The 26,729-nt window shown below is 35.0% G+C and overlaps 3 protein-coding genes and 1 non-coding gene across 5 annotated transcripts; 1 reads left to right on the top strand and 3 right to left on the bottom strand.

Moving 5' to 3' along the window:
* Positions 1-825: 825 nt before the first annotated feature.
* LOC132174970 (ubiquitin-conjugating enzyme E2 5B-like) lies at positions 826-3,581 on the top strand. The gene is made up of 4 exons (XM_059586749.2): positions 826-899; positions 1,881-2,008; positions 3,243-3,347; positions 3,438-3,581. The coding sequence occupies exons 1-4, from the start codon at positions 830-832 to the stop codon at positions 3,579-3,581; spliced, it is 447 nt and encodes a 148-aa protein (XP_059442732.1). The 5' UTR covers positions 826-829.
* A 1,254-nt stretch (positions 3,582-4,835) lies between these two features.
* On the bottom strand, positions 4,836-11,556 carry LOC132175579 (RNA methyltransferase family protein). Of its 2 annotated transcripts, XM_059587556.2 has the most exons (5): positions 11,421-11,556; positions 10,402-11,207; positions 8,741-8,986; positions 5,410-5,579; positions 4,836-5,141 (listed from the first exon to the last, which is right to left on the bottom strand). In XM_059587556.2, exons 2-4 carry the CDS (start codon positions 11,122-11,124, stop codon positions 5,448-5,450), a joined length of 1,101 nt encoding a protein of 366 aa, XP_059443539.2. In that variant the 5' UTR covers positions 11,125-11,207; positions 11,421-11,556; the 3' UTR covers positions 4,836-5,141; positions 5,410-5,447. The 2 variants fall into 2 exon arrangements, with proteins under 2 accessions (XP_059443539.2, XP_059443540.2); XM_059587557.2 differs by lacking the exons at positions 4,836-5,141; positions 5,410-5,579 and adding an exon at positions 8,501-8,636.
* Positions 11,557-12,496: 940 nt separating this feature from the next.
* Positions 12,497-14,629, bottom strand: LOC132175386 (uncharacterized). The gene is made up of 3 exons (XR_015911763.1): positions 13,743-14,629; positions 13,470-13,586; positions 12,497-13,366 (listed from the first exon to the last, which is right to left on the bottom strand). It is a non-coding gene; the product is annotated as an uncharacterized LOC132175386 (transcript).
* An 8,297-nt stretch (positions 14,630-22,926) lies between these two features.
* On the bottom strand, positions 22,927-26,006 carry LOC132176612 (putative Peroxidase 48). The gene is made up of 4 exons (XM_059588869.2): positions 25,713-26,006; positions 25,132-25,329; positions 23,643-23,808; positions 22,927-23,516 (listed from the first exon to the last, which is right to left on the bottom strand). Exons 1-4 carry the CDS (start codon positions 26,004-26,006, stop codon positions 23,068-23,070), a joined length of 1,107 nt encoding a protein of 368 aa, XP_059444852.2. The 3' UTR covers positions 22,927-23,067.
* Positions 26,007-26,729: the final 723 nt, after the last annotated feature.

Below are 26,729 nucleotides of genomic sequence, written 5' to 3'. Positions count from 1 at the left end.
GAGAAATAGGTTTTTTTTTTTTTTTTTTTTAATCATAAGATCCGGTGTATTCATTCTTATTGTTTGTGGTGTATTTAGCTTATTTGTCACTTTCATATTGGATGCTGTTAAAGATTGGTTTTACCCAACGTTGTGATTGAAGGTACTCCCTTAAACAAAATAGCAAAGGAGTCGAGAAAAAAAAAAAAAAACAGGGGGGAGACTAACGGAATTACTGGGATCTTTGGGGGAGAAAATTGTAATTGTCAGAAATACGATGGGGAGGAAAATATAATATATGAAAGAATAACTATTTTAAAGGCACGTCCGCTCAAAACCCTAGAAATCAAAAACGCAGAGATCGTACCAGATTTCCATCGTCACCCGCTCAGACTTTGTTTCCAAGGTATAACCCCACTTTTACGTTCCTCTCCATCTTCGCCGATTTCTCTAAAATCCTTGATTTTCCTTCTTCTTCTTTTTTTTTGGTTCGAGAATTAGGTTTAAGGGATTAATTAATTTTGCTTGCTGAGATGTACATTAATTTTAATTAGGATTGATGCGTATTCATGGCCTTCTTCTGTTACTTAGCGTTCATAACTCGACGTTGAAGAGGCTTACTTCTTGACCCTACGTAAACTAATATTTATCTACCGTTTGTTTTATTTTATTGAAAAAAAGTTTTCAAGTATATATATAGCATTATGTTACGTGCATGAGTCTTAAATATTTGAATTTTATTTATCCTAAAAATGAAGTAAATTTTCTGTAGTTTATTATATATTGACTTTTGAGAAATATTTGAATGGACGTATCCTGTTTGTGTTTCAAAAAATGTACAGAAGGTGTGATGGCTGGAAAACGTATTGGTAAGGAGCTAAAGGATCTGCAGAAGGACCCTCCTGCTTCTTGCAGCGCTGGTTTGTTGCCAAATTTTCTCATTGATTTCCCTTTTTTATTACACACTCTTCTCTATATCTTTGTGTGTCTATATATTTATATATATGATTCTAAATAGAGCTTTGGTGTTTATTGTGGTAACATTATATCATTTTGCATGTTGTAACAAAGCAGGAAAGCGTTGGTCATATCTGCGTTAGCATCCTAAAAATGCTAGTTAATTTGAAACTTCCATACAATTACTTATAAAGTCTAGTTTCACACAATAAGTAAGCAATTAATATGAGACGACATAACACACATGTTTATCTTTATAAACCTATATGGGTTACTCATCTTCTCAATATGGGATTTGGGGTGTTACAAACTCATCCCATCTAAATCTCTAACATCCTCGTCAGATCCACATCATGCAGTGTTGATAGTATCATATGGCATTAATAGGTGACTCTAATACCGTTTGTAACAACTCTGGAAAAGTACTAGCGACGCTATCACCCAAAATGATTAGTCAATTTGAAGTTTCTCTAAAATCACTTATAAAGCTCAATTTTACCTAATAAGTAAGTAATGCGGAACTTAGCACACATGAGTGATTTTATAAACCACCAACTCTATGTGAGTTACTCATCTTCTTAATATGGTACTATAGTGTTACAAACTCTCTCAACCCCACATAGCATTATTAGATAGTTCTGATAACATTTGTAACAACTCTAAAAAAATACAAACCACATCTACGCTATCACCCTCAAAATGATTAATCAATTCGAAACTTCATTAAAATCACTTATAAAAAACTCAATGTTTTACCTAGTAAGTAAGGCAATGTAGGATTTAGAGTATCCTTATAAAACACTCACCGAATATGGTTATTCATCCTCCCAATATGAAATCGGGGTGTAACAAATATTAAATTAAAATTTCTTTCTTATAAATTCAAGTATTAATTGATAATTCGTTCGGCCTATGATATTCAATTTTTACGTATACTTTTACAGGGCCCATTGGACAAGACATGTTTCATTGGCAAGCAACAATAATGGGTCCACATGATAGCCCTTATGCTGGGGGTGTATTTTTGGTAACCATAAACTTCCCCCCAGATTACCCATTCAAGCCACCAAAGGTAACCTCCAACTTCCTTTTTATGCATTTAGAATTTTGATGTGCATATGGTATTAAAGTATTGATCAAATAATTAAATCAATTATTTCTTATCAATTTTAAGCTTTTAAGATAAATAGTGATTTAACATACTCTAACTCTACAATTCATCCCCAATTGTAGTTAACTATTTCTACATGTTAACATTCACTTATTAAATGAGAGTTTAAGCCCACACGTAAGGAAGAGTGTTAGAATATTTGATTAAATAATTAAATCATTATTTCCTATCAATTTAAATTTTTGAAATTATATATATATATAACATGCATCCATGTCGATACATGTTTCTCCTTTAATAACTATGTGTGCCCTTGAATTTCTATCCTTTGTTTTTTTAATGCTTATATAAAAAAAACAAAACAAGGTCATACCCCAATCAAACAAACACGACAAGAATACCCTAAGTCAGGAAAAAAAAAAGGTCATAAATATTCCCTCATTGACTCAAAAAGAAAATATCCCTATCTACCTACTACCCAGTTCTTAATACCCCATGAACATTAGAACCCCCCCGCGAGCGCGCGCGCGCGCACACACACACACATATATATATATATATATATATATATATAATAAGAATTGATCTTAGAGTTGGTTTGAATTGTTATATCTGTATTGTAAGATACTTGTAGAATAATAATGTGATTTCTAATATTACTTCGTTGTTATTTTCAAATTTACTTGGACTTTTTAGAAACGAAACCCTTGCTATTTATTACATGTTCCATTACTTAAGCACAAATGTAAGAAAATTATAGGTTTTAGATTGTAAACCAACCAACTTTATAATTAAGGTTCCAATGCTCCATTTCTTATAGCTTTGGACTTATTCAATTTGCCAACTGTTTGTCACCAACCAATTGCCAATAGAATTGATCAAGCGCTAGGGTTTCAACTTTAATCCAATTTGGCTTCATGCCACACCGATCAATCAGTTACTTTTACCAATGGATAACTAGGGTTTCAACTTTAGTATGAAGTGTCATCGCGCCACATTGATGTACATTTACTTTTGGGTGATTGATCAATTACTTTTCTATTGATCTAGGTATCCTTTTAGCTTTTATATTTTTCTTATGTGCCTTGAATCTAAAAAGGTATCTCAATCAAGCTACATTAATATTTCAAAGTCACAGACTTTTTCTATTTTATTAATAGTTAAAAGACAACCTCAATTGTTGTTTAATTGGCAGGTTTCCTTCAAAACAAAAGTTTACCACCCTAACATCAACAGCAATGGAAGCATATGCCTGGACATTCTTAAAGAGCAGTGGAGCCCTGCTCTTACAGTTTCCAAGGTATTGCTTGCTTGATACCTTGGATTTATTAATTATTTATTTCTTTTAATTAGTGGGTGAATGTAATGTACTGTAATTGGTTGGTTGCAGGTGCTGTTGTCGATATGCTCATTGCTGACAGATCCAAACCCGGATGATCCTCTTGTTCCAGAAATCGCTCACATGTACAAGACAGACAGAGTCAAGTACGAGGCTACTGCTCGAACTTGGACCCAGAAATACGCCACCTCCTAGCTCATAGCTCCTAGCTCCATACCAATTATTTATTTATTTATGCCTACTTTTGCTGCTTTGTAACTTTGTTCCAGTGAGTTTTGCTTGCTGGAGAGATTTTGGTTCACAACGGAAAATTTGGCATCCTTTTTTTAGTACGTGAGTTGTGTTGTTACATGTCGGGGCCATTTTATCATGTTATAATATGATGAAAAGCAGGGAGGAGGATGTCGTTTTTGTTTACTTCAACAAACTTATACCCATTGGTTTGCTACAACATAAATACTTGATATTGAATATTTTGGACCATTACAATCACAAAAATCACCGCTTTTTAATAATTATAAGTAACATTTCACGTCAACTTTAGGGAGATAAACATGTGTTATACATACGCAGGATTTTATCTCCTAAATGTGATGTGAGTTTTAAAATTATCATTACGTTAAAATATAATAATAATCCATATTAAATTCAATGATAATTTTAAAAATCACATTACCCTTTGCTTTGAAGATAAAAATGAGATAAAAGTTCTACGTATAATATTACTCTTTTTACGTGTATACTTGCTCTACCCAAGATTTTAGCTCCCATAAATTGAATTTGTTTTAAATATTGGTAGTTTGTTGTATAACAAGATAGGAGTGTTGGTTCTTGATCAAAGATCAAGATATAAATATTAACCTGTCAAATTTTCTCCAAACATATGGTTGAAAAACTCCATATATATATATATATATATATATATATATGGTGATTGAGGGGTCTGTGGACATATGACGAAGTGAGGCTTCAATTGTTCTGTAAATGGGATTTGTCCAAAACAATGAGTTATATTATGGGAGTAAGGAGCAAATGTTGTGGATGCATGGGCTATTCTGATATGATGTATAATAAGTTTTATAAGCAAATTTTTAGGGTTCCTTAGTGAGATTTGAAGAAAAGCTGGAGAAAAAAGGTATATAGGAAAATTTTTGGGAAACATTTCCAAGGATAAGTAGGATTTTGGGGCAAATTCTGAAGACAAAATTATTATAAAGTAGGGGAGAATATAACAGTCTAAGATTAAGGTAAATAAATTATGAAGAGAAAGATGTTGTTAACATTTTTTGGCATTTTGGGACGTCAAAGAGGGAAATTGCAACCCCAATTAGAGATTGAGGGACACTACAAAAATTGAAACATTAGGCGGCATTGCAAATGGGGTAATAATTAGAGGGAGATAAATGTAATTTTCCCAAAGATTAGACACTTATCTAGTCAGAAAATATAACTAATAAAATTAACATCTAAACAAACAATTTTCTTGTTTTCAACCATGCATCCGAAATCAATTTCCAATTTTTCTATACCAAAAAATAGGTTTTCAGTCAAAACTTGCCAAAGAGGTCTAAAAATGATTTGAAAAAAAAAAAAATTATGATTGGATATTCCTACAATCAACTAAAAGGTAACTGTGAAACAAATTGTGGAAAAGTTCGTAGAAGTGATTGGATAGGAGAAGTTTCTTGATTCTGTCTTGCTGAGCTAGAGAGTTGTGCTACCCATGCAACAGGGTGCAACTAAGTTGAGGTTCCCCTGTAAAAAGTTACATGGAACCCTAGGGAGTCAGAGGAATTATGTAAGAGTAATGCTATTTTTTCATCTCTAATCTATCTCTATCCATCTTTTTTTCAAATTAACAATTGGCCGATTTGAAAAAAAGATAAATCGGAGATAGAAAAATAGCAGGTCTCATTGGGTTAAGTCCACAACAATATGCCTCTAAAGTTCATAAACATGAGGATGGCTAATTGAAAAGCAAGAGAAAGGTTTTGGATTCTTTTTTCCTTTTTTTTTTTCTTACCTTAATTGACGGCTGCGATTATTGACAAATCATGTTGGTCATTGACGGAATCCAGTTACAAATCTTTGAATTCCAGCAAAATCAGATACTATGTCCAAACTGCGGAAACTGCCTCTCATATCGTTTCCCAAGTACTTCACAAGACACTTGCACTGCTGCTCACCATTTGTCTGCAGAGAGAAGATGGGAAAGAATGAAAACAAATACAAATCAACCAATTCATCTAGAATACCTATGCATTTTAAAGAATTAATCAAATTAAACAAAAATTCGGGGAGTTCACATCTGGCTCAAGCATGTCATGTTATAGTAGAGCAAGAAAAATATGAAAGCAATGCCAATGATCTCTTTGATAAAATGAATATCTGCTCTCCCCATATAAAGAGTAAAGCATCAGGTCACAATGTTTCAACCTTATATGAGTTGTATTATTTAAAAAGAAAAACATGCAGACATTTGCCCTACTTTATGATATTGGCATTCAATTTAGGAATCCCTATTAATCAATGTTGGTGATGCCACACTAGGTATAATGTTACTCCATATTTGACACTTAGATATTCTCTTCTTTTTTTTTTTTTTTTTTTCTTTTTCTTTATCTTTTTTTTGATGAATGGCACTATAAGATAATCTGTGTCAATTAAAATATGTATTTATATGTACAAAACAATAATACAGGAGCAATAATTTACTTCCAAGTATAAAGTTCATACATTCTACAATAATTTCAAGTTTCGACACATTAAAGTCTTATTTTCTGAATTTATAAAGGCTTAAAAATAATACTTGCCCAAACAACTTTTTCTGCCTCTCTACATTGCCAAACACCTCATTCCATCTTCTTAAATCAGTTTTCAAATCCTTGAGCCTGCAGGCCAAAATGAAACTCGGAGAGCCTTGAAAGTGACAATAGCTCAGAATTAAGCCACATGTTTTCAAATTTGAGATACCTTTTACACCCCAGAAAGTCACCGTAGTTAAGAAGGATCTGGAAGTGGTCCAAGCACAGTCTAGGGAGAATCCTCTAGAATACGCCAGGAAACTTGACTTCCCAAAAAAAGAGACAACACATCTATCAATCCTAAACCAGAAAGGGAGATCCTGATTATTTGACCAAGTTAAAATTCCACCAACAAGAGGAAAGTCCATCAAATCCTGATAAAAATGAAATCGGATAACTACATCATAGCTGGATAAAAAGGAGTTACCCCCAATGCACCAAGGCAAGTTCCACCAACTGAGCAAACCAGTCAATTTATCCCAAAGAAGCCTTTTTTCCTCATTAGAATTAGGGTCATAAATACCCACAAAAACTCAGCTGAAATGATTTTCAACGCTTCTAAATAAACACGCTAGAGTAAACTCCCCCACACACTCGCCGATTTATTCTGCCGCCCTCCAATCCCACATAATAAAAAATTCCACCGAAAGCCTCTCTTGAATCTAAACAACACCAATCCACATAATGCCAACCCCATAAACTATGTACAATGCTACAAGACATAACCACCAACTTGGTTTCTTGGAAACAAACTATATCATCCTTTCATTCTCAGAGTAAATTCCAAAACCTTAGAAGTTTATTCCCATCATTCAACATTCTCACGTTCTAAGATAGCGACTTAGGCTTCATCAAGAACTGAGAAACCCTTATGCTTGCCTCTTCCACAGCTTGAACTTTCACCTTTAGAGTCATAATTAATAGAGCATTTCAATCTTTTTAACTCCCCAATACATTTGTTTACTAATTTGGAATGGGAGCCCAAAACCTTTAGGAAACAACTCACTTCAATAGCTATCAAAAGTGCCATAAACGGCTTCTCAAAACCCTCACACGATCCCTCACAGCATGATGGATCTCCTTCACTTTTTGCAATACCCAATTGGAATACTTGAACCCTAAGCAACCAGTATTCCCAAACAGACCCGTCGGACAGGAACTTTGAGGAGAGCAAAACAAGGGTTCCTCCCTATTGTAAAGATCCACGTACAGGCATGGCTCTGGTTCGGACACAAGTTGGTTGTTCCCACCAACCTAACCTAACTCCATCCCAACCAAAATGCAAAGCGATTCCTTCCCCTTATCACCATCACTGACCTCCCTCACAAAATCAGAAGATAACATGAAGCAGAAGGATCAACGTCCAGTGAAGAGATTAATTTCCCCTTTTTAACAACAAGAGCCCACTCATAAGACCTAGGATCTGCTACAACACCAATAGGGTCTGACTGACTACCTTCACAAACAGTCTGTGAGACGAAAGCAACTGCACCCAGGCCATGTACCTAACTGACTAAGCAAGCCACTTCTCCAAATAACTCAGCAACACCAGGCTCAACACCACAGGGACCAATCCTAGGATTAGCCATCATCGTCTCCTCACCAGGAAATTCTAAAGAGAGTTCTAGTGGCCTTGCTTTGAGGGGTTCCCCGTCCTCATAAATGAACCCGCTAGAAGCCATGTTGCATGGACAAAGGAACAACTATACGGTGAGCCTAGGTGTACAGGTACCCAGAAAACATGGTTTTCCAATTGTCTCGCTAATTAAGGTAGATAAAGAACCCCACTAATAGAATTTGGGACGGTTTATGAACAGACCAATCTGATAGAGGTTGGGCATAGGTCCAAGGTAGAGTTGTCAGGTTTTCGAACGCATTCAAACTAGATAATAAAGTTAATAACATAACCTTGATGTTAGTTTATAAAACAACTGATTGACAGATGGGGTGGAGTTTATACTTGGGACTTTGATACTATGAAATGATGAGTTCAAGTCCCTTGGGATTGTTGACATAATTTGACATTTGGAATTTACAAAACTCAGCTCCAAGCAAAATTCCACCTTCAATTCTTTAATTCAAACAAAGCCCAAAGATATTTTGCGTACATGTTATTCTAGACGCAGTAAGCAAGTTATACTCAAAGACAGGTGCCTCCTGCCAAACGTTCTCAAAACATGACATGCCTAATTGTTTTTAAGTATCTTTATAAGCTTTTAATTGAAGAATTTTACATACTTGAGCCACAGTCATCTATGTCCATCTTTTGTTACTTTTTCCAGCCATGCTGGGGGGGGGGGTGGTCTCATTTAAATGTCTATGAATACCAAAAATCTTAAAGTTTCAAAAATAGCTGCTCCATCAAGGCCCTTTTTTCAATACTTCTTTTCCAAGCCAAAAAGAGGGGGGATGAACCAATGCTGTAGACTTTCAGCCTCTGTTATCGCTATAACATTGTCAATGAGAAGAAAATAAAAGCAAATAATAAGTTGGGTAGTATGATGATTCAAAATTTTGAACTTTGAATTCTATGTATTGAAAGATCCATACCTCAAAAATGAAAAATCCACCAGGTTTTAACATTGAAGCAGCCCCATTGCAAATATGGAAGAGATAATCCATTCCACTTAGACCACCGTCTAATGCAAGTCTCGGTTCATGTCTACCAACCTCAGCTTGTAGCCCAGGGATATTGTCACTCGGAATGTATGGTGGATTACTTACAATACCTGCAAGTTTTCCTTCCACATCCTTCAATGGTTCGAACCATGATCCTTGCCTTAATTCAATTGCATCCTGAGTGGTTTCTTATAAAATGAACCATAAGAATGACCACAAATAATTAGGGAATTTGAATTTTAGTAAAAGGTGAGAGAAAAAAGTTGGAAACCTCAATTGCTAATCAATATGCTTCTAATTTTTCCGAGTAGAATAAGTCTCTTTTTAAAGAGGTTAATTTCATGTAGCTAAAGTTGTAATCGAGCTGAATATTGATTGTGCAAGCTTAATTCATTTAATTTTGTTTCAATTGCAAGCCAAGTTCAAGCTTCTAACCAAGGTAGATAATCTATTCAAACTCATTTCATTTATTTTTTGAATGAAATCGAACTTGTTCACAAGCTGTTCAATAGAAGTCTTCCATTTATATTATATCTAATAACCTTATTTAAAATCCTGAAGATCCAATCTCGAGTCTATATGTATGTTTTACAGTATATATATACATTCATTACTCATACACATACACATATACATATATATTTATATCGAAACTCACAATCACAAGGATTCAAGCTATATCTATCATATTAGGAAGTAAAATTTTCTATTATCTTTTTAAATACTTAAAATGTTCTCATTTCAATTTGGACATTACTACCATCAAATATTCATCTGAAAGCTTCTGCTAGTTAATTTAGTAAAAGAGTGCCTAGCAGATTTCCCAAAAGTAATGTCTAAGGTTAGCCAGCATATTTATTCTCCAAGATTCTTTTGTGTTAGGCACTTTAGACAAATATTTGATAATGCACTTATCAATTCCATATTATAGATTATAACTGTGCATGTCAGTATATCCCATTTAAAGAAAACATATTATCCAGTTAGCAAAGATTTCCATTGCATCTCTGATGCAGGAAACTCTAATCCACAAGGAACGCAGGACAGAGTCTACACTACAGCATGAAAATTAGGGCTATGGTTTGATATGGCAAGATCTATGGCTGGTGAGGGTTTGATAAAACAGGAAATTAGGAATGCAGTCAAAAGGTTTTGATCCATCTTCAATAAAACATAATCTTTTTTTCTTTTTTCATTGGTAAGTCACATGCCAACTCAATGGGTCTTGAACTCATGACTTCACCCTCTACTCTATTCTGACTGCATTATCAGTCGCACATCAATGATATCAAAAACAAAATCCTTTAGGATATTTCATTAGACGCAATAGCAAGACCCTTATCAGACTTAACGGAGGTGGTATTTTTGTCTACCAAATTGAATAAATGATCTAAAATGGAGCCCATCTTTCACGTTCTATGTTGAATCAATGATCTACTAGAAGCAATTTAATAACTTCAAGCCTTTCATTTTGACATGGAACACGGAACAATGGATAGATTTTGTGATGAATACTATTATTGAGTTTGTGAGTTTTCATGTAAAATTGATGGATGCAGTAATCCTTAGATTACAATGATGTGTTCACTAACCTGCAGACCATACCTCCGCACATTAAAAGCCGCCGCGGACAGTGCGATAGGGCTTAAATCTGTTGCAATGACTGTCCCACAACTCCCTAAAATCCTCCCAATTGCAATAGCAAGTGCACCACTTCCAGTCCCCAAATCTGCCCACAACCCCTCTCTCAATCCTTCATCGTCTGAAACCACATCAGCCACCAAGTCAACAATGTGTTCAGTCTCAGGTCTTGGAATCAAAACCCCCTCTTGGACACTCAAAACCAAGTCCCTCCAATGCTCACACCCAACTACATACTGAAAAGGCCTCCTCTCTTCAATCCTCTGCTTCCACAGATTGTAAAGCTCCTCTATGCCTGCCTTTAATCTTACATTTGTCTGATTGTTTCCAATACCCAATTGGGAAAATACCGAGTGATCTTCAATTGCATCTTCCATGAGCCACTTAAGCTCCCTAGACAACAGGCTGGAGTCTGGACCATTGTCTGAGTCCTGAAACCTTGTCCCAACTGAAGAAGCAAGGTTTTTGGCCCAATCATGCCAGTTTCTGAGGTCAGGAACGGTAGCTGAGTGCACTGGTGGTCTTAGAAAGAGCGGAACTTGAGGTTTTAACGAAGTGGGTAGGGAGGATAATGAAGAAGAGCATACCGTCCGATGAAGATTCGTACAAAGGGAGGGTATAGTAAAAATTGAGAAATTAGAGGGACAGCATGCACTTGTGAAGCTTAGCCTCATCTTCTTCTTTTATTTCCTTTTTTTTGGCAATCAAAATGGCAGAAAACTCAGGTCTCTCTGTGCTATATCCCCATGCTTAGACCCTGAAAGAAAAAAAAATTAAAAACGAAGAAAGTTGCAAACTTCTATGAGATTATCATTATAACAAATCTAAAATTTAAATCCAATTTATGGTCACGAAACTTAATGAAAAAAAGGAAAACTGGGTGTTTAGTTTGAGGCCTTTTTTAATGAATTAAGAAGATTTTCTAGGCGACCAAAGGAAGGGCTTAAAAATGAAAGAAGAAGATTGGAACCTGGACAACTCCACAACCAGTCTACAAGGAGAGCTCCTCATTGCTCTTCGATTTGGTCTTCAACTGCTGTGTCCCGTGTGTGAGAAAGACGAAGGACTTGTGCTGCGCTGTTGGACGGTGTGGTCTCTGGCAGCTGCTACAGCCCTTACTGGTTTATACAATTGTTTTGCGTTAAAATATTTCAACGCATATTGAGTTGTTTTTTTTTTTTTTTTTTAATTAAAAACAAAAAAAAAATTAAGTGCTTACTTGTCTGACCGTAAAGATTATCATGATTCAAAATTTAGCGGTAATCATTCAAAATATAATAATAATTTTTATTATAAATAATCACTTGAAAATATATATAACATTTTTACTTTAAAAAAAAAAAAAAAAAAAAAAAAGAGAGAGAGAGAAGAAGTAAAAGGAGGACCTGTCTTTCATGTGCGAAGGAAACAAGAAAGAGAAAATATATATATATATATATACGTGGAAGAGAGTGGACCAAGCGGAGGCATTTCCAATTGGCAAAAGAATGACAAAAGAAAATTAATGATTAACTTTCAACTAAATTAAGTCTAAAGTAATTCTAGGTGACCTATTTGTGTTATACTTGTGAAGTAATGCTACAAGTCCCTCTTATGTTTCTCTAGAGTCCATCCGAGAATGATGTGACTATTAAAATCACCATTGGACTTGTAATTGATCATTATTGAATTTTGATCAAATTATGATTTTAATAACCACATTATTCTTGGAAAGACTTAAGAGAGACACAAGAGATACTTTTAGAATTACTCCTACTTGTGTCCTACTAAGAATGATGTAACTATTAAAATTATTATTTGACTTTTGAAGTGATTTTAATAGCCACATCATTCTTAGTAGGACGCAAGTAAGCCACCTAGAATTACTCTTGAGCCTGAAGCCCACTTGTAATTAGTAGTTCTTGTATACGATGCCCAAAGGGCATTGTAATCGGGGATCCAGAAAAATAACCAAATTCTTCTTTCTCCTTCTTCCTTTGTAAACATTGCCTATGGAGACTAACCCAATTTCATTCATACGATTCCATACACCATTTACAATCAAAATTATCTTGTCAAACAACTTTTCTAGTTTTTTGAAACCCTTGTCAAGCGGGAAAACACACTTATTCTCTTCTTTTTATGACAATATTCATTTTCATGTTCAAGAGGTTCAACTTTTTTCACCATCTTTCTCAACTTGTCTTGCCTCTGCAGCAACCCTTCCATGATATCATCCACTGACTTATCCACTCGGGTATCATCCACTTTCTCTTGTACAGAATCTTTTAAGGCCCGATCTAAACGAGAAAACACACTAGTTCTCTTGTCCAGAGTATCAGAATACAGACCCTTGCTGCTTGGAATTTTATCTTCATAATACAAACCACTCTGTTCTTGGTAGCCTGTACTATCCTTCAAGTGGCAATCACCCAAATTAAACAATGAACCCGCAGCAGAGGAGGACTCAGCTATTCCACAGCAGGAATCCATATCTGAACTTGTCGTGGCAAATGGGCGACAAAGATTCTCCAGTTTTGATGTTTCATCACTCGAGATAGGCCTGATAACATAAGGTTTAGGGAAGCACAAGTCTTCGTCACACTCAAAAGTAGCCAATCCTGCTTGACTGTTCTCAAAACACCCAACCAGAGAGAAAGGAGCTTCTGCATCAGCAAGTTCAGAATCATCAGGCGAATCCAACGGTATGAAATCTCCAAGGTCAGTACTAAAACTTCTGGAAGAGATATTCAACTTTTCTGGCTCCTCTCTAGGTGTAACAGGTTGAATGCCAGAAACATGGTTAGCGTTTATAACTTTCAGTTCTGTTTCTTCACTAGAATGCTTGCGATCCCTTTTCCTAGCACTGTTTATGAAAGTTGGAGATTTCGGGACTTCAACCTTTTTTGAAACAAATAACATGAGAAGGCTCTCAACCTGCCATCAAAGCACAACCAACCATAAGACTATATCAAAAGGACATACATCATTTGACAAAATGTGCATCAATATTTCACCAAAGATGAGAGAAAGAGTAAACCTGACGCTTAGACAGACCAAAATTGAATTTGTACTTTTCATAGTAATTTTCTAGAATTGCATGACGAAACTCATGTTCTGAAAGAGGACAACAATGCCAGATTGTTGTAAATCGAACCTGGAGCAAATTCAAAGCAGGATAGCCATAGGAGTTTTTGACAAGAAATACGGAATTTAACATAGCAATAACAAATATAAACTATAAGGAATGAATGCTAATGCATAAACCAAAGGAGGAACTGAAAAATTTTTACAGGAATTTTTAAATCATTACCTGTGCAGGAAATTGCCTCCCGGATGAACTGAATGCATGGGGAACAATATTTGTCTCACCATCTGAAGTTGCCTCAAAAACCCCATAGAGTTTTCGCTTCTCATGTTCGAAAAGAAACAAAATCATTCCAACCTTAACATCTCTAACAAAGCCAGTTTGAGAAGCTGGTAGGCCAAATAATTTTCTCTCATAACACTCTTTCATTGTATTCTGATTTGACATGAAGATGGCTCCGAAATTCGGAAACCTTCTAGTATCAACATTCTTAAACCCCATATCTATCATAGAAAAAAACATATCATATCAAATGTTTTATAATATCAATTAATTAAATAATTAATTCCCTCATTTCCTATCCACTTGAGTTTTTGAAACGATCGGAAATTTAACATAATACCAAAGCAAAGATACTGAGTTTGAACCTGACTCCATAATTTATTTTTTGATAGGTAAAAAAAATTTGATAGGTACCTGACTCCATAATTTATATCCCATTTTAGTTAAATATTCCACTTATTTCACTTATTGAAGGGGAATTTGAACTCACACTTGAGAGAGAATGTTATAATATTAGTTAAATGAACACTATTTCCTATCAACTTAAACTTCTAAGACAATCAGTAATTTAATAAAATGCAAATTATGGCTAAGGAAATATCTAATTCCCTATGAGCAATACCAAGGTCAGAAGACACAAAGAGAAACTTTCTACATCTTTAAGTAAATAAACATCCACGCTAAACAAAAATAAAACAGATGTGCGTGCGCGCAAACACACACTGCAGCAGTAGTGTGCATAACATAGAACTGGATGAGCACTACAATGAGCAATGCCTTGTTATTAGTTAGAAAATCAGTAGAGCCAACAATTTGTCAAAGAAAGAAGAAATAATATGTTCAAGATATTGCATAAATGTTAAATGTTAAAAAAAAATAAAAAAAAATGATTAAATAGAGCAGCCAAGGACCAAAAACTAAAGGAAAAATATTTAAACATGCATCAGTATCTCTGTAAATTTCATTTCTTATCAAAAAGAAAATGAAACAAAATCAATGCAGTAAAATCCAATTGTAGAAGAAAAATTCCAAAACCCCTTATAATTCCAGCCTGCAAACTATATATATATGATCATGGCAAAGCTCAAACTGGCCTCAGGTTGAACTTCGATTCCTCAGAAATGGAACTGATTTGGCAGACATACAGAGATGTGTTCAAAAATGAAACAAAATCAATGCAGGTAAATCCAAATGTAGAAGAAAATTTTGAAAAGCCCTTATAATTCCAGCCTGCAAACAATATATATATATGATCATGGCAAAGCTCAAACTGACTTCAGGTTGAACTTCCTTTACCCAGAAATGGAACTGATTTGGCAGACATACAGAGACGAGTAACAAAAATTTTATCTTTTTTTTTTTTTTTTTTTTTTTTAAAAAAAAAAACATTAACATTATGGCAGTGGCAATTCTAATATTCGTCATGGTACTTCATGGAGTATAGAAGTAGCTCATGCACCCAACAAAACCACATGATGACTTGCAGCTATAACGGCAGCATCATTTCAAAGTAGTGATCAAAACCTTGTCATGCTTCAAGGTGAAAACAAAAGTCATCATCAGCACACAGCGGCTAAAACCATAAAGATGACTATTCTGAGTTGCTCTAGCAGTGAGCTCAGATTATTTATTCTGAACTTGCTAGCGCAGGAGAGAGAGAGAGAGAGGGAGAGAGAGAGGAAGAGAGCCCTCCCTCCCTCAAAGTGGTGATCAGAACCTTGTGAAGCAGTTAAAATCAGAATGCAGTGATCATCAGCCTGCACACTCAATGGCTAAAACCTTGCCAAGCAAGTCAAGGTCAGAACAAATTCATCATCAGCCTGCTCACATGGTGAAAACCTGCCTATCCTGAGCTGTTCAATTTTTTTCTCAAAACCTTGTCGACCAGTCAAGGTCAGAACGAAGTCACCAGCCTGCACTCTCAGTGGCTCAAACCTCAAACACGCCTATTCTGGGCTGTTCTAGCCATTTGGCTCATATTAGTTATTCTGAATACACAGACTCTCTATCTCTCTGTTCTAGCCATTCAGCTCATATTAGTTATTCTGAATACAGACTCTCTCTCTGTCTCATAGAGAAAAGGCAGGCCCATTTTGCCTGTTCACAAGTCTTTTTACTAGCTGACTTCTTCATCTCTGCTTGCCAGAGCAACATGAAGTATATGTAGATCACTCCCATATTTTGACAGGAATGTAAAACCATGCTAGCCTCCAACAATAAATTGCAGGAAGTTTTACATAATTGAAAATAACAAGCCTAATGAAGTGTCCAGTATAAAATTTGGTGCGGTTTATGGGCATCAGAAGCTAACCTACAATTACTATCAACCCATATACTTTATAAAGCTACACCCTTTAAGTTGAAGGCGTGTCTAGCACGTGTCTAGGGGTATCCAAGAAGTGTTTTACAAATTTCTAAAATTAACGGGTTTACTTTTATGTTTAGGAAGAATTTGGTACACATTAGGTAGAATCCGAATTCAAGTTGGACATGAATGTAATGCAAATAAAGCACCCCATATACCAACATGTGCCACATGGCCAAGCCACTTTAACTGTCACTGTGAAATAGATCGTGGTCTAGCCAAACCTCTGCCTTTGCTCTAATAAGTCAAGCCCATTCATAAGAAATAAAAGAAAATAACATAAAACATATATTAGAACAACATCAATATCCCCTCCAAAAATAGGAAGATTATAAAACAGTAATCAAGCAGAATTTGTTTTTAGGGCTTAATTGCTAGTGCAAATACCCTTCCAAAATTCAGAGCTAGCCTGTTCTTAAAAGTATTATATGTCAATTTGAGCTTGGTCACCTCCAACTTCACAGCCATTAGCTACAAAACTTCTGACATATCCGGTATTCGAATAGCTCCTAAAAATGAAGTACTCATAGGCATTACCTCTTGAATAGAGAGAAGAGCTTCAAAATTTACAGATAAGCATCTATTTATGCATTTCTGACCCAATATTTTGAAAGGGATTGCCAATACATCTTAGATTCATCGTCTATCATAACCGAATAATTCCCCCTCTTCGAGGTGGAGGATAAGGTAACCCTGACAAGTGAAAGTGTACAAGTTTTCTAAACTTCCCAATAGGATCCTAAGCGCAGACCCAATATTCTTTCAGACCTCATATCCAGAATATCCGGTCCTTCTCCAACATCACCTAGTTCCTGATAAATAAAACACTTGAAAACCACTAAATATATAACACAAGACATGAATGTTAACACCACCAAACATATCAAGGATACCATCTTCTAGAAGTAGTCTATAAGTTAAAAACATTTAAGCAAACACCAAATAAACTGGAAGTGAAGGTAGCTAACTCAAATTTGATATAATGTTCCACTGTAAACGAAAACCCACCTAAAACTAAGCTATTCATAGCCTTATAAATGCTAATTCCAGCAACCCTTTGATTTATAAAATAGCACATATAACATCATTCAAACTCTTTAACTTTCTTTTCTTTTCTTCTCTTTTCTCCGAAACCAAACAGAGCAAACGAAAAACATATAAAAAGAAGAAGAAAAAAAGTGTCATTTCGCGATTGTACCTTTTTGCTGAGAGCTAATTCTGAGCAAGAAGAACAAGTTTTCGTTCTGCTCTAGTGATAAGTGGGACTGTGAAGAGTCGCTCTCTCCGGATTTGGCGCTTACGTTTTCTTTTCTGCTCATTTCCATACGTTCCAATTTCCAAGCGCTTGTGTGCGCCGTCCGATGTAGTCTCTGTTGAAAGGGTGGATCCAACGGCTGAAAGTTTGTGTTTGGCTAACACCTAGTCGTGATTAGTGGGACTGTGAAGAGTCGCTCTCTCCGGATTTGGCGCTTACGTTACGTAGTTACGTTTTCTTTTCTGCTCATTTCCATACGTTCCAATTTCCAAGCGCTTGTGTGCGCCGTCTGATGTAGTCTCTGTTGAAAGGGTGGATCCAACGGCTGAAAGTTTGTGTTTAGCTAAGCATAACACTAAAAAAATACTTAGCATTTCCTTTATTTATATATATATATATATATATATATTAAATGAAATGGGAAATATCCAATTAGTGTATTTTATAGGAATAAAATTGTTCAAAAATTTAAAATAGCAATTTTATTCATTTAAAAAATACTTACTAAATATTTTCTATTTCAAATGAAATGAAGAGGATCATGTTTTAACCACGTGCCATTAGTGTCAATAGTAGAATAATCAGTTCTAACTCAGCCTAATAAATAAAAAATTATAACTTGGTTAAATTAAGCTACAAATTGATGAAGACCTAAAGGAAAAATAACTCATCTCTTGTGGCTTTGTCGTCAAGAAGAGGTAACCCCTTAGCTTAACTTCAATTCTACTATTGTTTTTTAATTACAGTCTAACCGTATTTTCGTGGGTTTAATTGGCTTCTTAGTTGCATATTGAGCATCAAAGGTTAATATGGTAATATGGATAATGGGTATTGCATGTGTAGTTTATACTTAGGACCTTGATATCCTATTGGTTTTGCATGAATAACTTTATATGTTTATAGAGCTTTAAGGTAAAGCCATGAGTTCTGATAAGGATTAATGCTAGATCTAGTGAATCTAGTGAATGGGTTGGTTGTTTAAAGACAATTAATGATGAAATATGATGTGCATGGAAAAGGATTCTCTCAATTTCAATATTTTTTTTTCATTTCCTTCGGTTAGTGCATTTAGAATGGCAAAATTGTCCAAATTTTTTTCAAGTTAAAATTTTTGGACAATACTACTCTTTTAAATACACTAACGGGAGTCCCCAAGGGGTAGCTCAATCGGCTGTGAACCACGCCTCATGAAGCAGAGGTCACTAGTTCGAATCCCCCCTCCCCCTTCCCTTGTGTGGACATGTCAAAAAAAAAAAAAAACTAACGTGAGGAAATTGAGAGAATCATTTTCCGATATTGCATGGCATGAAGACAATAGTAGTGTTTAGGATTAGGAGAGTGTTTAGAATGTTAATAGTGAGCTTATTTTGAAATAGTTTAGAGTTTAGAAATCGTCTAACTATTAATAGACCCTGTCACAGAGGTGATGTTTGGTAAATGGGTTGGCCTAGACACTGGTTGATGTAGATTGATGTGAAAAAAAAAAAAAAAAAAAAAAAGTAAGAATGTTTTGTATAAAAAAGTGAAAAAGTAGTATGGAAAAGTGAAAAAAGTTTTGTTTCGTAGTGATTTTTTTATTTGAATAATAAAAAGTAAATAATGTGATATAAAAAAGTGAAAAAGTGAAAATGTTTTGATGTTAATTTTTTTGGAAAATAGTGATGAACAGTGTCTAAGCCAACTCTAACCCCTTTACCAAACAAGGCTAGAATGTGAGTAACCAATTTTTTTTTTTTTTTTTTTAATTATTAATACCATTACTGTCGTTTTTGCAAATGTCAAAAAATATAAATAAAATATTAATGGCGTTATTATTTACGCCACTAAAATAATACGACCAAGAAAATAGTTATGATAATTAGGGGTGCCAACTCGGTCCCGGTTTTTGGTTATTGGCCAAAACCGAGAACCGAAACCGGAGTACCTTGGTTATTGATTTTGGAAAACCGAAACAGTTCTAGTTTGTACCCTTGGGCTTATTTTTGGTACAATACCTAAAATAAGCCCATTTTTTGCACACAGTTGGCCTATTTTTTTAAAAAAACTATTAGCTTTTTTGTCCCAATAAATTGGGCTTTGTTGTGATTGTTCCAAATTAAAAAACAAAAAACAAAAAAAAAAAATAAAACCTAAAAAAGCCCAAAAATCCTAAAAAATCAATGTTTTTGTATATATGGGCCTTAAAAATAAAAACCCAATTTTTTAAAATGCCCTAAAAATAATTTAAAAGCTTACCTAATACATAATATATGTAAACAAACCAACAAAAAAAAGAGATATCTCCTCACATCAACTACAAACCTAAAGAAAACAATAAAAACAAGTACTAAAAACTATGAAGTAAAAATAAAAGCAAAAAAAAATAAAAATTAATATATATATACCCGGTTACCTGGTTATAACTGGGTGCCAAAAACCAGAACCAATTTTCCGATTTCTCGGTTCTGGTCTCGATTTTTCGGTATTTTTTTGACACCCATTGATAATAGTTTGGCAACGTATATTGTGCGCAGAGAATTAATTCTCGGTATTTTTTATTTTTTTTGGTGTTAAACCCATTGGACGTAAGATATCAATATATCAAGTGACCTACCCGGAATAAAATTACAGAAAAAGCATTTAAGGGCATCGGTATATATTTTGAGGCGAAAAACATAAAGTAGCTTTTTCAGAGATGGTACTTTTTTTTTTTTTTTTTTTTTTTTTAAAAAAAAAATAATTATTTAAAAATAATTATACAAGAAAAACACACCTTCAGAACCCAGCTTTCTCCTTTACTATTTTAAGTAGCTAGGTCTCAGGAGCACAAATTAAAGCATTATTGGACGAGAAATGAAGTAATATTGGTGAATCCAACAGTTGTAGCTCATGCATGCATGTTTATATATATTTGTTTTTTTTTTTTTTTTTTTTTTCCTGAATGGGATAATAGAAAATTCCATGTTAGTAATATAAAATACCTTTTAAAGTGATCTCCAATTTAATGGCAATGGCATGCCTCTTGACATGACATGGCATCTTGTGAAAAATAATCTAGCTACACCTCATGCATGCATAATAATAATTTTATTAGCATTTATTGTAAAAAGCATGAGCTTGTTCCAAATATATATATATATATATATACAGGTTTCGTTTCTGCAAAAAATTAGTATATATATAAGGCATGGAGAAATCTTCAACCTCCCAAGTTTCCGGCAACAAAAAGTTTGTAGCTTTGCCACCTAAAGTCGTAGATATTAAAGAAGGGTGTGCTACACGCTTTTGTTGTTTCTCTGCACCAGAAAGTAATAACACAAAACCGATAAGTGTTGTGCAAAACACAAACATGTCTTCAAGACCCAAGTACTACAATTCTGAAAGCTACCGGAAGAACTTTGATGATCATCACAAGGTCAAGTAAACCATTGTTTTCCATCTAAAGCATGGATGATGAATCAAAATTTTTAGGTATAATAAGGAGGCGTATATATATATCCATCGTCTTCCGCGCGAGAATATATATATATATACACTTGTAGTTTAATTAGTAGACTTATTACAATAAATGGAAGCACAAATTTGATATTTGGATGCATGTCTCGTGCGTCTCATTTACATGTGATAATTAATGGTTGTTCTTTAGTGTTCTGTTCTGGGTATTTTATTCATTACTGATAGAATCCTAATTGATGGCCGTTGCATGTATTTTTTTTTTTCTCCGCATTTTTTGGTGTTTTTTGTTGCTCTGTTTTAGGCGCTTAGGAGCAGCAGCAGCAGCGTTGAGATTAAAAAAAGTGCGTTTTGGAGAATTGGGAGATTGTTTAGGAAGAAGAGAGAAAAGAATTGTGAGAGATTGAGTGTTGGTGGTGGGTGTGATGAGAGAAGTGATTTGTGGATGGTTGATTATATGGGTCCAGGTCTCTTTGTAGTTTCAGGGGCGGTTGGCTGTGCCTGTTTGGGTCAGAGGATGGGGATCATTTGGTTGTATGATCAGATGCTAGGAGTTCTATTTCTGCAGCCAAGAGTTCTGGCGTCAATGGGGGACTTCAAGTATGGTGCTTGTTTACCAAATGAAAACAAGCGGATCCTTAGATGTTGGATATTCAAGTATAACACCAAAAGTACTTCAGGAACATCCTCATGCAATGCACTCAAGTACTACTCATGGAAGAAAATAGAATTATGGGGAAACATGGGGCATACGAACTGCAAGAGGTTACATAAAGAGCAGAACTAAAGATCAAAAATTTTCTTAATTGCAATACTAATTCGCATGGGCAAGCAGATGGTGCCGCTTGGGCGGGAGATTGAAACCCAATCGTATTTGTTCATAAATATCTTTTTTGGAGAGAACGCATGCACCCTTCCTGAGATACCATTATCTCGGGCCTCTAATCCTCGAAACTGCTTTCGTGTCCCGGGGATCCTTCTATCCGCTAGCTGGCCATTTTGTTCCGAGACATACGACTTGCAAATACTCACGACTTTTGGTTCTGCGAAATGAGCCCGTAGGCCTGCATCAACGGTTTTATTCCCAACAGATAGTAATGTTGAGCGTGTTGATGCTCTTGATTCGAAGATGGTGAGTCATCTAGTATAGGCTGAACTATATATATTCAATGAATTATATTCATGGCACCATGGCCAATAAGTTATGATATATATGTTCAAATAGCTATTTATTTTAAAAGTTTAAAGTTTGATAAAAGATTGTGAATTTAATCATTTAATTAATATTCTAATACTTTTTCTTACATGTGTTCAAACTCTCCTTCAACCAATAAGACCTAACACATAAAATATATAATTGAAATAGAAAATAATTATGGAGACAATTAAGGCACGAAAGAAGTCCAATGAAATACTTGGCATGTTGCATCTTTCTCTTCGTTTTTTATTTTATTGTGTTTTTTCTTTTCTTCTGTGCCTTTTTTTAGTACAATTGAAATTTCAAAATTAAAAAGGGGAAGAATACAATATAACTATATTCATAAAATCGAAAATTCAACGAAATAATAGAAAATGGACAAAGAACATTAAGCTAGCTTGTTGATACTTTCCCTATCTAATAATTAATCATTTTTATTATAATTTTTAATTATAGATATTTTTTTTTCTAATAATTATAGATAATTAATAATTCAGACATGGACCTTTCAAAATATTTCAAACTATCTCATGAAGAAATTAAAAATTAAAAATTAAAAATCATGTCTCCACGTGCACTCCAAGAGCACAATTATAATAACTATGTTATAATGCATATTTGTACTAAATACCTGGATTAACCTACAATTCTATAAATAGTGATAATTATTTATAGATAATTATTCACTATTCTCATTATCCAGATTTTTTTTTTTAAAGTTTATATATATATATAGTTCAAAGTGGGAATGCATGCATAAATATACATATGTTGGAGAGATTTTTTGTTGAGAATAATGGCGCATACATTCTTCATATACTTTATGCTAAAACTTGGATAACGCAGCTCTGCACTTAAAAGATCTCAACAGCAAAAACTTATATCTATATGCACTTGTTACAATCAGATTCATTATTGTCACCGTAGCCTCCTACTCTTCATTGCTCTTTATATACAATACAGAATTTCTGTGACATAGATGGCATGAAATCAAGAAGATTCCAAGAGTGAGTGTCACTTAAAAAGTGAAAACAGGCATGGAGCAATTCCGTCTGACCTGACCTTTCGATCCAGTGAGAACACCAAGGCTTGACATCTTCATCAATGCCCGGCCAAAGTCCATTCTAAAAGTTGATCCATCGTCTGAAGCATAAGCTCTTACCAGTCTCGCCGTCTTCTCTTCAGCCATCAGCTGTTGATCAGCAAAGAGGAGTCCCCTCCCCATTAACAGGCTCCGGTAATAGTGAGTGCCAAAACCTGCCCCAGATGATATTGAAGATGATAATGTCTGCAAGTATGACATCCCCGGTAATAGTGTGGTGCTATTACTACTACTGTCTTGGCACTTGAGTCTCATTTCAGTCAGGAAATCAGGAGCTATCATTGGGTCTGGCTGCCCTGTCTCCTTGAAGTCAGAGAGGCGCTTCTCTATTAATTCACACCCAATTTTCCCAATGTTGTGTCCTCCTTGAGAGGATCAAGTAAGCAATGAAACTCATAATTAATTAATTACAACCTTTTCTCTTCAACTCCATAAAACAAGGGGGGAAATTAGAAAAGGAGAAAAGGCAGAGAGAGAGAGCATGTGAGTACCTAGAAGACTGACTGTTTCTCTTTCATCAAAACCTCTGAGGGCAAACAGGTGAAGTGTCTGTGTCACATTATCATCCGGTCGTGGAATCTCGGCCAGTGCTTCGTCGTAGTATGAATGACTGCTATCCCTCCGGCCTGTTAGCACTGGATAAAAGGGGCCACCAGCCTGTGATGTCAGGTATAATAAGCTTACATCAGAGAAATCCAATAACAACTGCAGGTAGATGTGAGAATAAAATATCAGACAGAAAAAGACCAAAGGATAGAATCGTTCTGCTCGACTTGGATGCCAAGAAGTGGAGGAATAGGATTTGAAAACCACAGTTACTACAATGTAAAGAAAACGAAGGGGGGAATTTCAATTTAACCTAGTGTAATGTAGGCTATTTTTGCCAACAGTTTTGAAACGTGTTTTTTGAGTTTTGATTTGAAAAGAGATTTTGATGTTATGGAAGTTAAGAAGTAATTTTGGTGGGATTTACATTTGAAAAGTGTTGTCCATGACGTCCGCGGAAGAAAATTGTTTGGTAAACTTTTTAGTGTTTAGAGTATCAAAAAAATAAACACTAAGCATATTTATTTTGAGAATACACATTTTACTTTAAGTGTGGTGATTGACTTCTTGCTTATTAAAAAAATAAAAATAAAGGGGTAGCCGCAGCCGAGGAGTAGGGTAACCCCGCGGCAACCCCTGTCTGGTTTGGGTGGCCACACGGCCACCTCTATTCTATTGGGGTGGTCCTCTTAGAAGCTTAGAAAATGGAACAAGAGGACGAAAAATTAGAGAATGTATATACACCAAAGTACGAACAAGAAAGGAAAAGGTCAAGTAACCAAATGGCATATAATTGTGTCTGCATGAGGTGTATTGATTTCTTAAGACAATAAAATGTTGAGTCAATTTCTATATATTTCTCATCGTTTTCCTTCAATGTTTTCTCATTAACCCAAAAGAATGACAAGAAAAGAAACTGGCATAATTTGGACAGAAAGAGCAAAGGTAACAAAAAAAAAAATTGAGAATCAGTGAGAGAGATTATAATTCATTAAAAGAAATGAGCGAAAGCAATAACATAAGAAAATATCAAATTTAGAAGAGATATTAATAGAGACATATCTTTTAGCATCGGTTCGACTGACATTAAAAAGATTTTGGAACAACAAAAGCCTTCCAAGATTTTGAATTTTTCAGCATTTAAGATCGAAAAGGCCACAACCAAAAGGGCCCCAATACAAGCAGTTGGCTAAGTAAGGATGAGTTTAACAATTACTAGAAACCCAAACAGCAAAATAGTTTGTTTGTTTTCAGCCAATTTTTGGTTTCTTAGAAGTATGTTTTCCCCAGTGTTTCATTTAAACAAAATTATCCACAAAACAATCATCAAACCCTGCTACCTTAATTGATGCTAAAACGTGAAAAGACACATAACATTTATAAGAATATCCTAAAGACGAATAACATATAAAGGTTTAGGGGGCAAGAAAAGACCAGAACTATGCCATCTCTAGTGGCAATAGAAACAGTATCAGCACAAGAAACAACCCCTGGACAAGCTTTTTCGAGCTCCTCCTTGATCAAATCAATCTGATCAAAACCCTTCAATGTCTTATTGGGTATAGCCTGCCTCTCAATGGAACGGTTTTTATCACCATTGCTGTCATCCAAGAGGACCGAAGCATCACAGCCCTAATCAAGAAAACCCCACAACATTTAACAATTATGATACCCACAAATAAACAACAATAAAGGTGATAAGAAACAGATGAACCATAGTTCAAAAGGCAATACAAGTGAACACCATTTTGAGCCACAAAGAAAACCAAGAAAATTCCAGAACAGCCAATGCCAACAAACACTGTCAAGAAGTAGAATAAGAATCGAATATTCTAATCATTTAACTTACCAAGCTCCAAAAGAAATAGAAAGAAGCATCACAAACATATTGGAAATGAATAAAACCCAGAACGTTTAGAGGAAAAGGAGTAGCAAATGAACACCCAGATAAGAAAAATATAAACCCACATCTTAGGAAAAAGAAGCGATGAGAATGAAGGGAAAGGAGCAGTTACCTCAATGAAGCAGTCATGGAAAAAGAGACGCAGTAGAGCCGGTGAGACATCCTGGTGCTCAGAATAAATGCGAGCCATCGAAGACCTCACGATGGCCTCGGCTTGTGGGCAAGTCTGGCGGTAGAAATCGTACTCCAAGCTGGATTCAACATGGGAAGAAGCCAAACTTACAGAGGAAAACCCAGGAGCAGAGGGAGCAGAGGATTTGCCACCTTCCCCTATTAGACTAGTCCATGATATAAGCACAGAGATTGAAACCACCAGAACGAACCAAATGTTCAAAGAACTCGGCATCTTGATTCTTCTTCAGAATCTTTCTTGGAGAGAGGGACGGAGGGAGAGAGAGACTCGTCAGAGAGCGGGAAAAAGGAGTTACTGAGAAGTTGGATGAAATGATTTCCTTTTATATCGGGATTGGCAATGACGAATTTGACCTCCATTATGCTGGTTGCAAGAGAAAAAATCAGAACCTCTGTTTTTTTTTTTTTTTTTGTTTGGTAGAGCTAAATATATTTTTGCCCTTATAGTTAACAATTTTATTTTTTGGAAAAATTATAGTTTACCCCTCTAAAATTGACAGCGTTTTTCAATTCGAACATTAAAGTTTTAATTTTTGCAATCCACCCCTACAAAGTTTCAATTTTTTAAATTCAACCAATATTATCTCAAAATTCCCATATTTCCCCTGATTTTTTTTTAAAAAAATTTTTATGAAAAAAAAAAACAAATTTGGGGTGAAAAAAATGGCCAAATGGGCGAATTTTTTTTAAATTTTTTTATAAAAAAAAAAAAAAAAATTATGGGCAATATAGGAAGTTTTGGATACAATTGGTCAAATTGCAAAAATTTGAAACTTTGGGGGGTAGATTGCAAAAATTGAAACTTTAGCGTTCGAATTAAAAAACGCTGTCAACTTTGGGGGGGTAAATTATAATTTTTCCTTATTTTTTTCTATTTAGTTTTCAATTTGTGTCGCAGAAGTACGGCTAAAAACGAAGATGATACCCCCCTCTATCT

Source organism: Corylus avellana, chromosome 3, assembly GCF_965113065.1.
Source record: "Corylus avellana chromosome 3, dhCorAvel1.hap1.2, whole genome shotgun sequence".
NCBI classification, from domain to species: domain Eukaryota; kingdom Viridiplantae; phylum Streptophyta; class Magnoliopsida; order Fagales; family Betulaceae; genus Corylus; species Corylus avellana.
This window is presented reverse-complemented; position numbering and strand designations above follow the sequence as displayed.

Bases quoted from the DNA above. Each gene is read 5' to 3' on its own strand.
- LOC132174970 (XM_059586749.2), top strand. From the start codon at position 830: ATGGCTGGAAAACGTATTGGTAAGGAGCTAAAGGATCTGCAGAAGGAC. The intron at 900-1,880 runs GTTTGTTGCCAA...ATACTTTTACAG, and splicing joins TCCTGCTTCTTGCAGCGCTG to GGCCCATTGGACAAGACATG. The intron at 3,348-3,437 runs GTATTGCTTGCT...GGTTGGTTGCAG, and splicing joins CTGCTCTTACAGTTTCCAAG to GTGCTGTTGTCGATATGCTC.
- LOC132176612 (XM_059588869.2), bottom strand. From the start codon at position 26,006: ATGCCGAGTTCTTTGAACATTTGGTTCGTTCTGGTGGTTTCAATCTCT. The intron at 25,330-25,712 runs GTAACTGCTCCT...TTTCTTGATTAG, and splicing joins TCCATGACTGCTTCATTGAG to GGCTGTGATGCTTCGGTCCT. The intron at 23,809-25,131 runs GTCTTTTCTTGC...CTGACATCACAG, and splicing joins CTAGAGATGGCATAGTTCTG to GCTGGTGGCCCCTTTTATCC.
- LOC132175579 (XM_059587556.2), bottom strand. From the start codon at position 11,124: ATGAGGCTAAGCTTCACAAGTGCATGCTGTCCCTCTAATTTCTCAATT. The intron at 8,987-10,401 runs GTTAGTGAACAC...GAAACCACTCAG, and splicing joins TGCGGAGGTATGGTCTGCAG to GATGCAATTGAATTAAGGCA. The intron at 5,580-8,740 runs GTATGGATCTTT...TTCTCTCTGCAG, and splicing joins GTGGATTTTTCATTTTTGAG to ACAAATGGTGAGCAGCAGTG.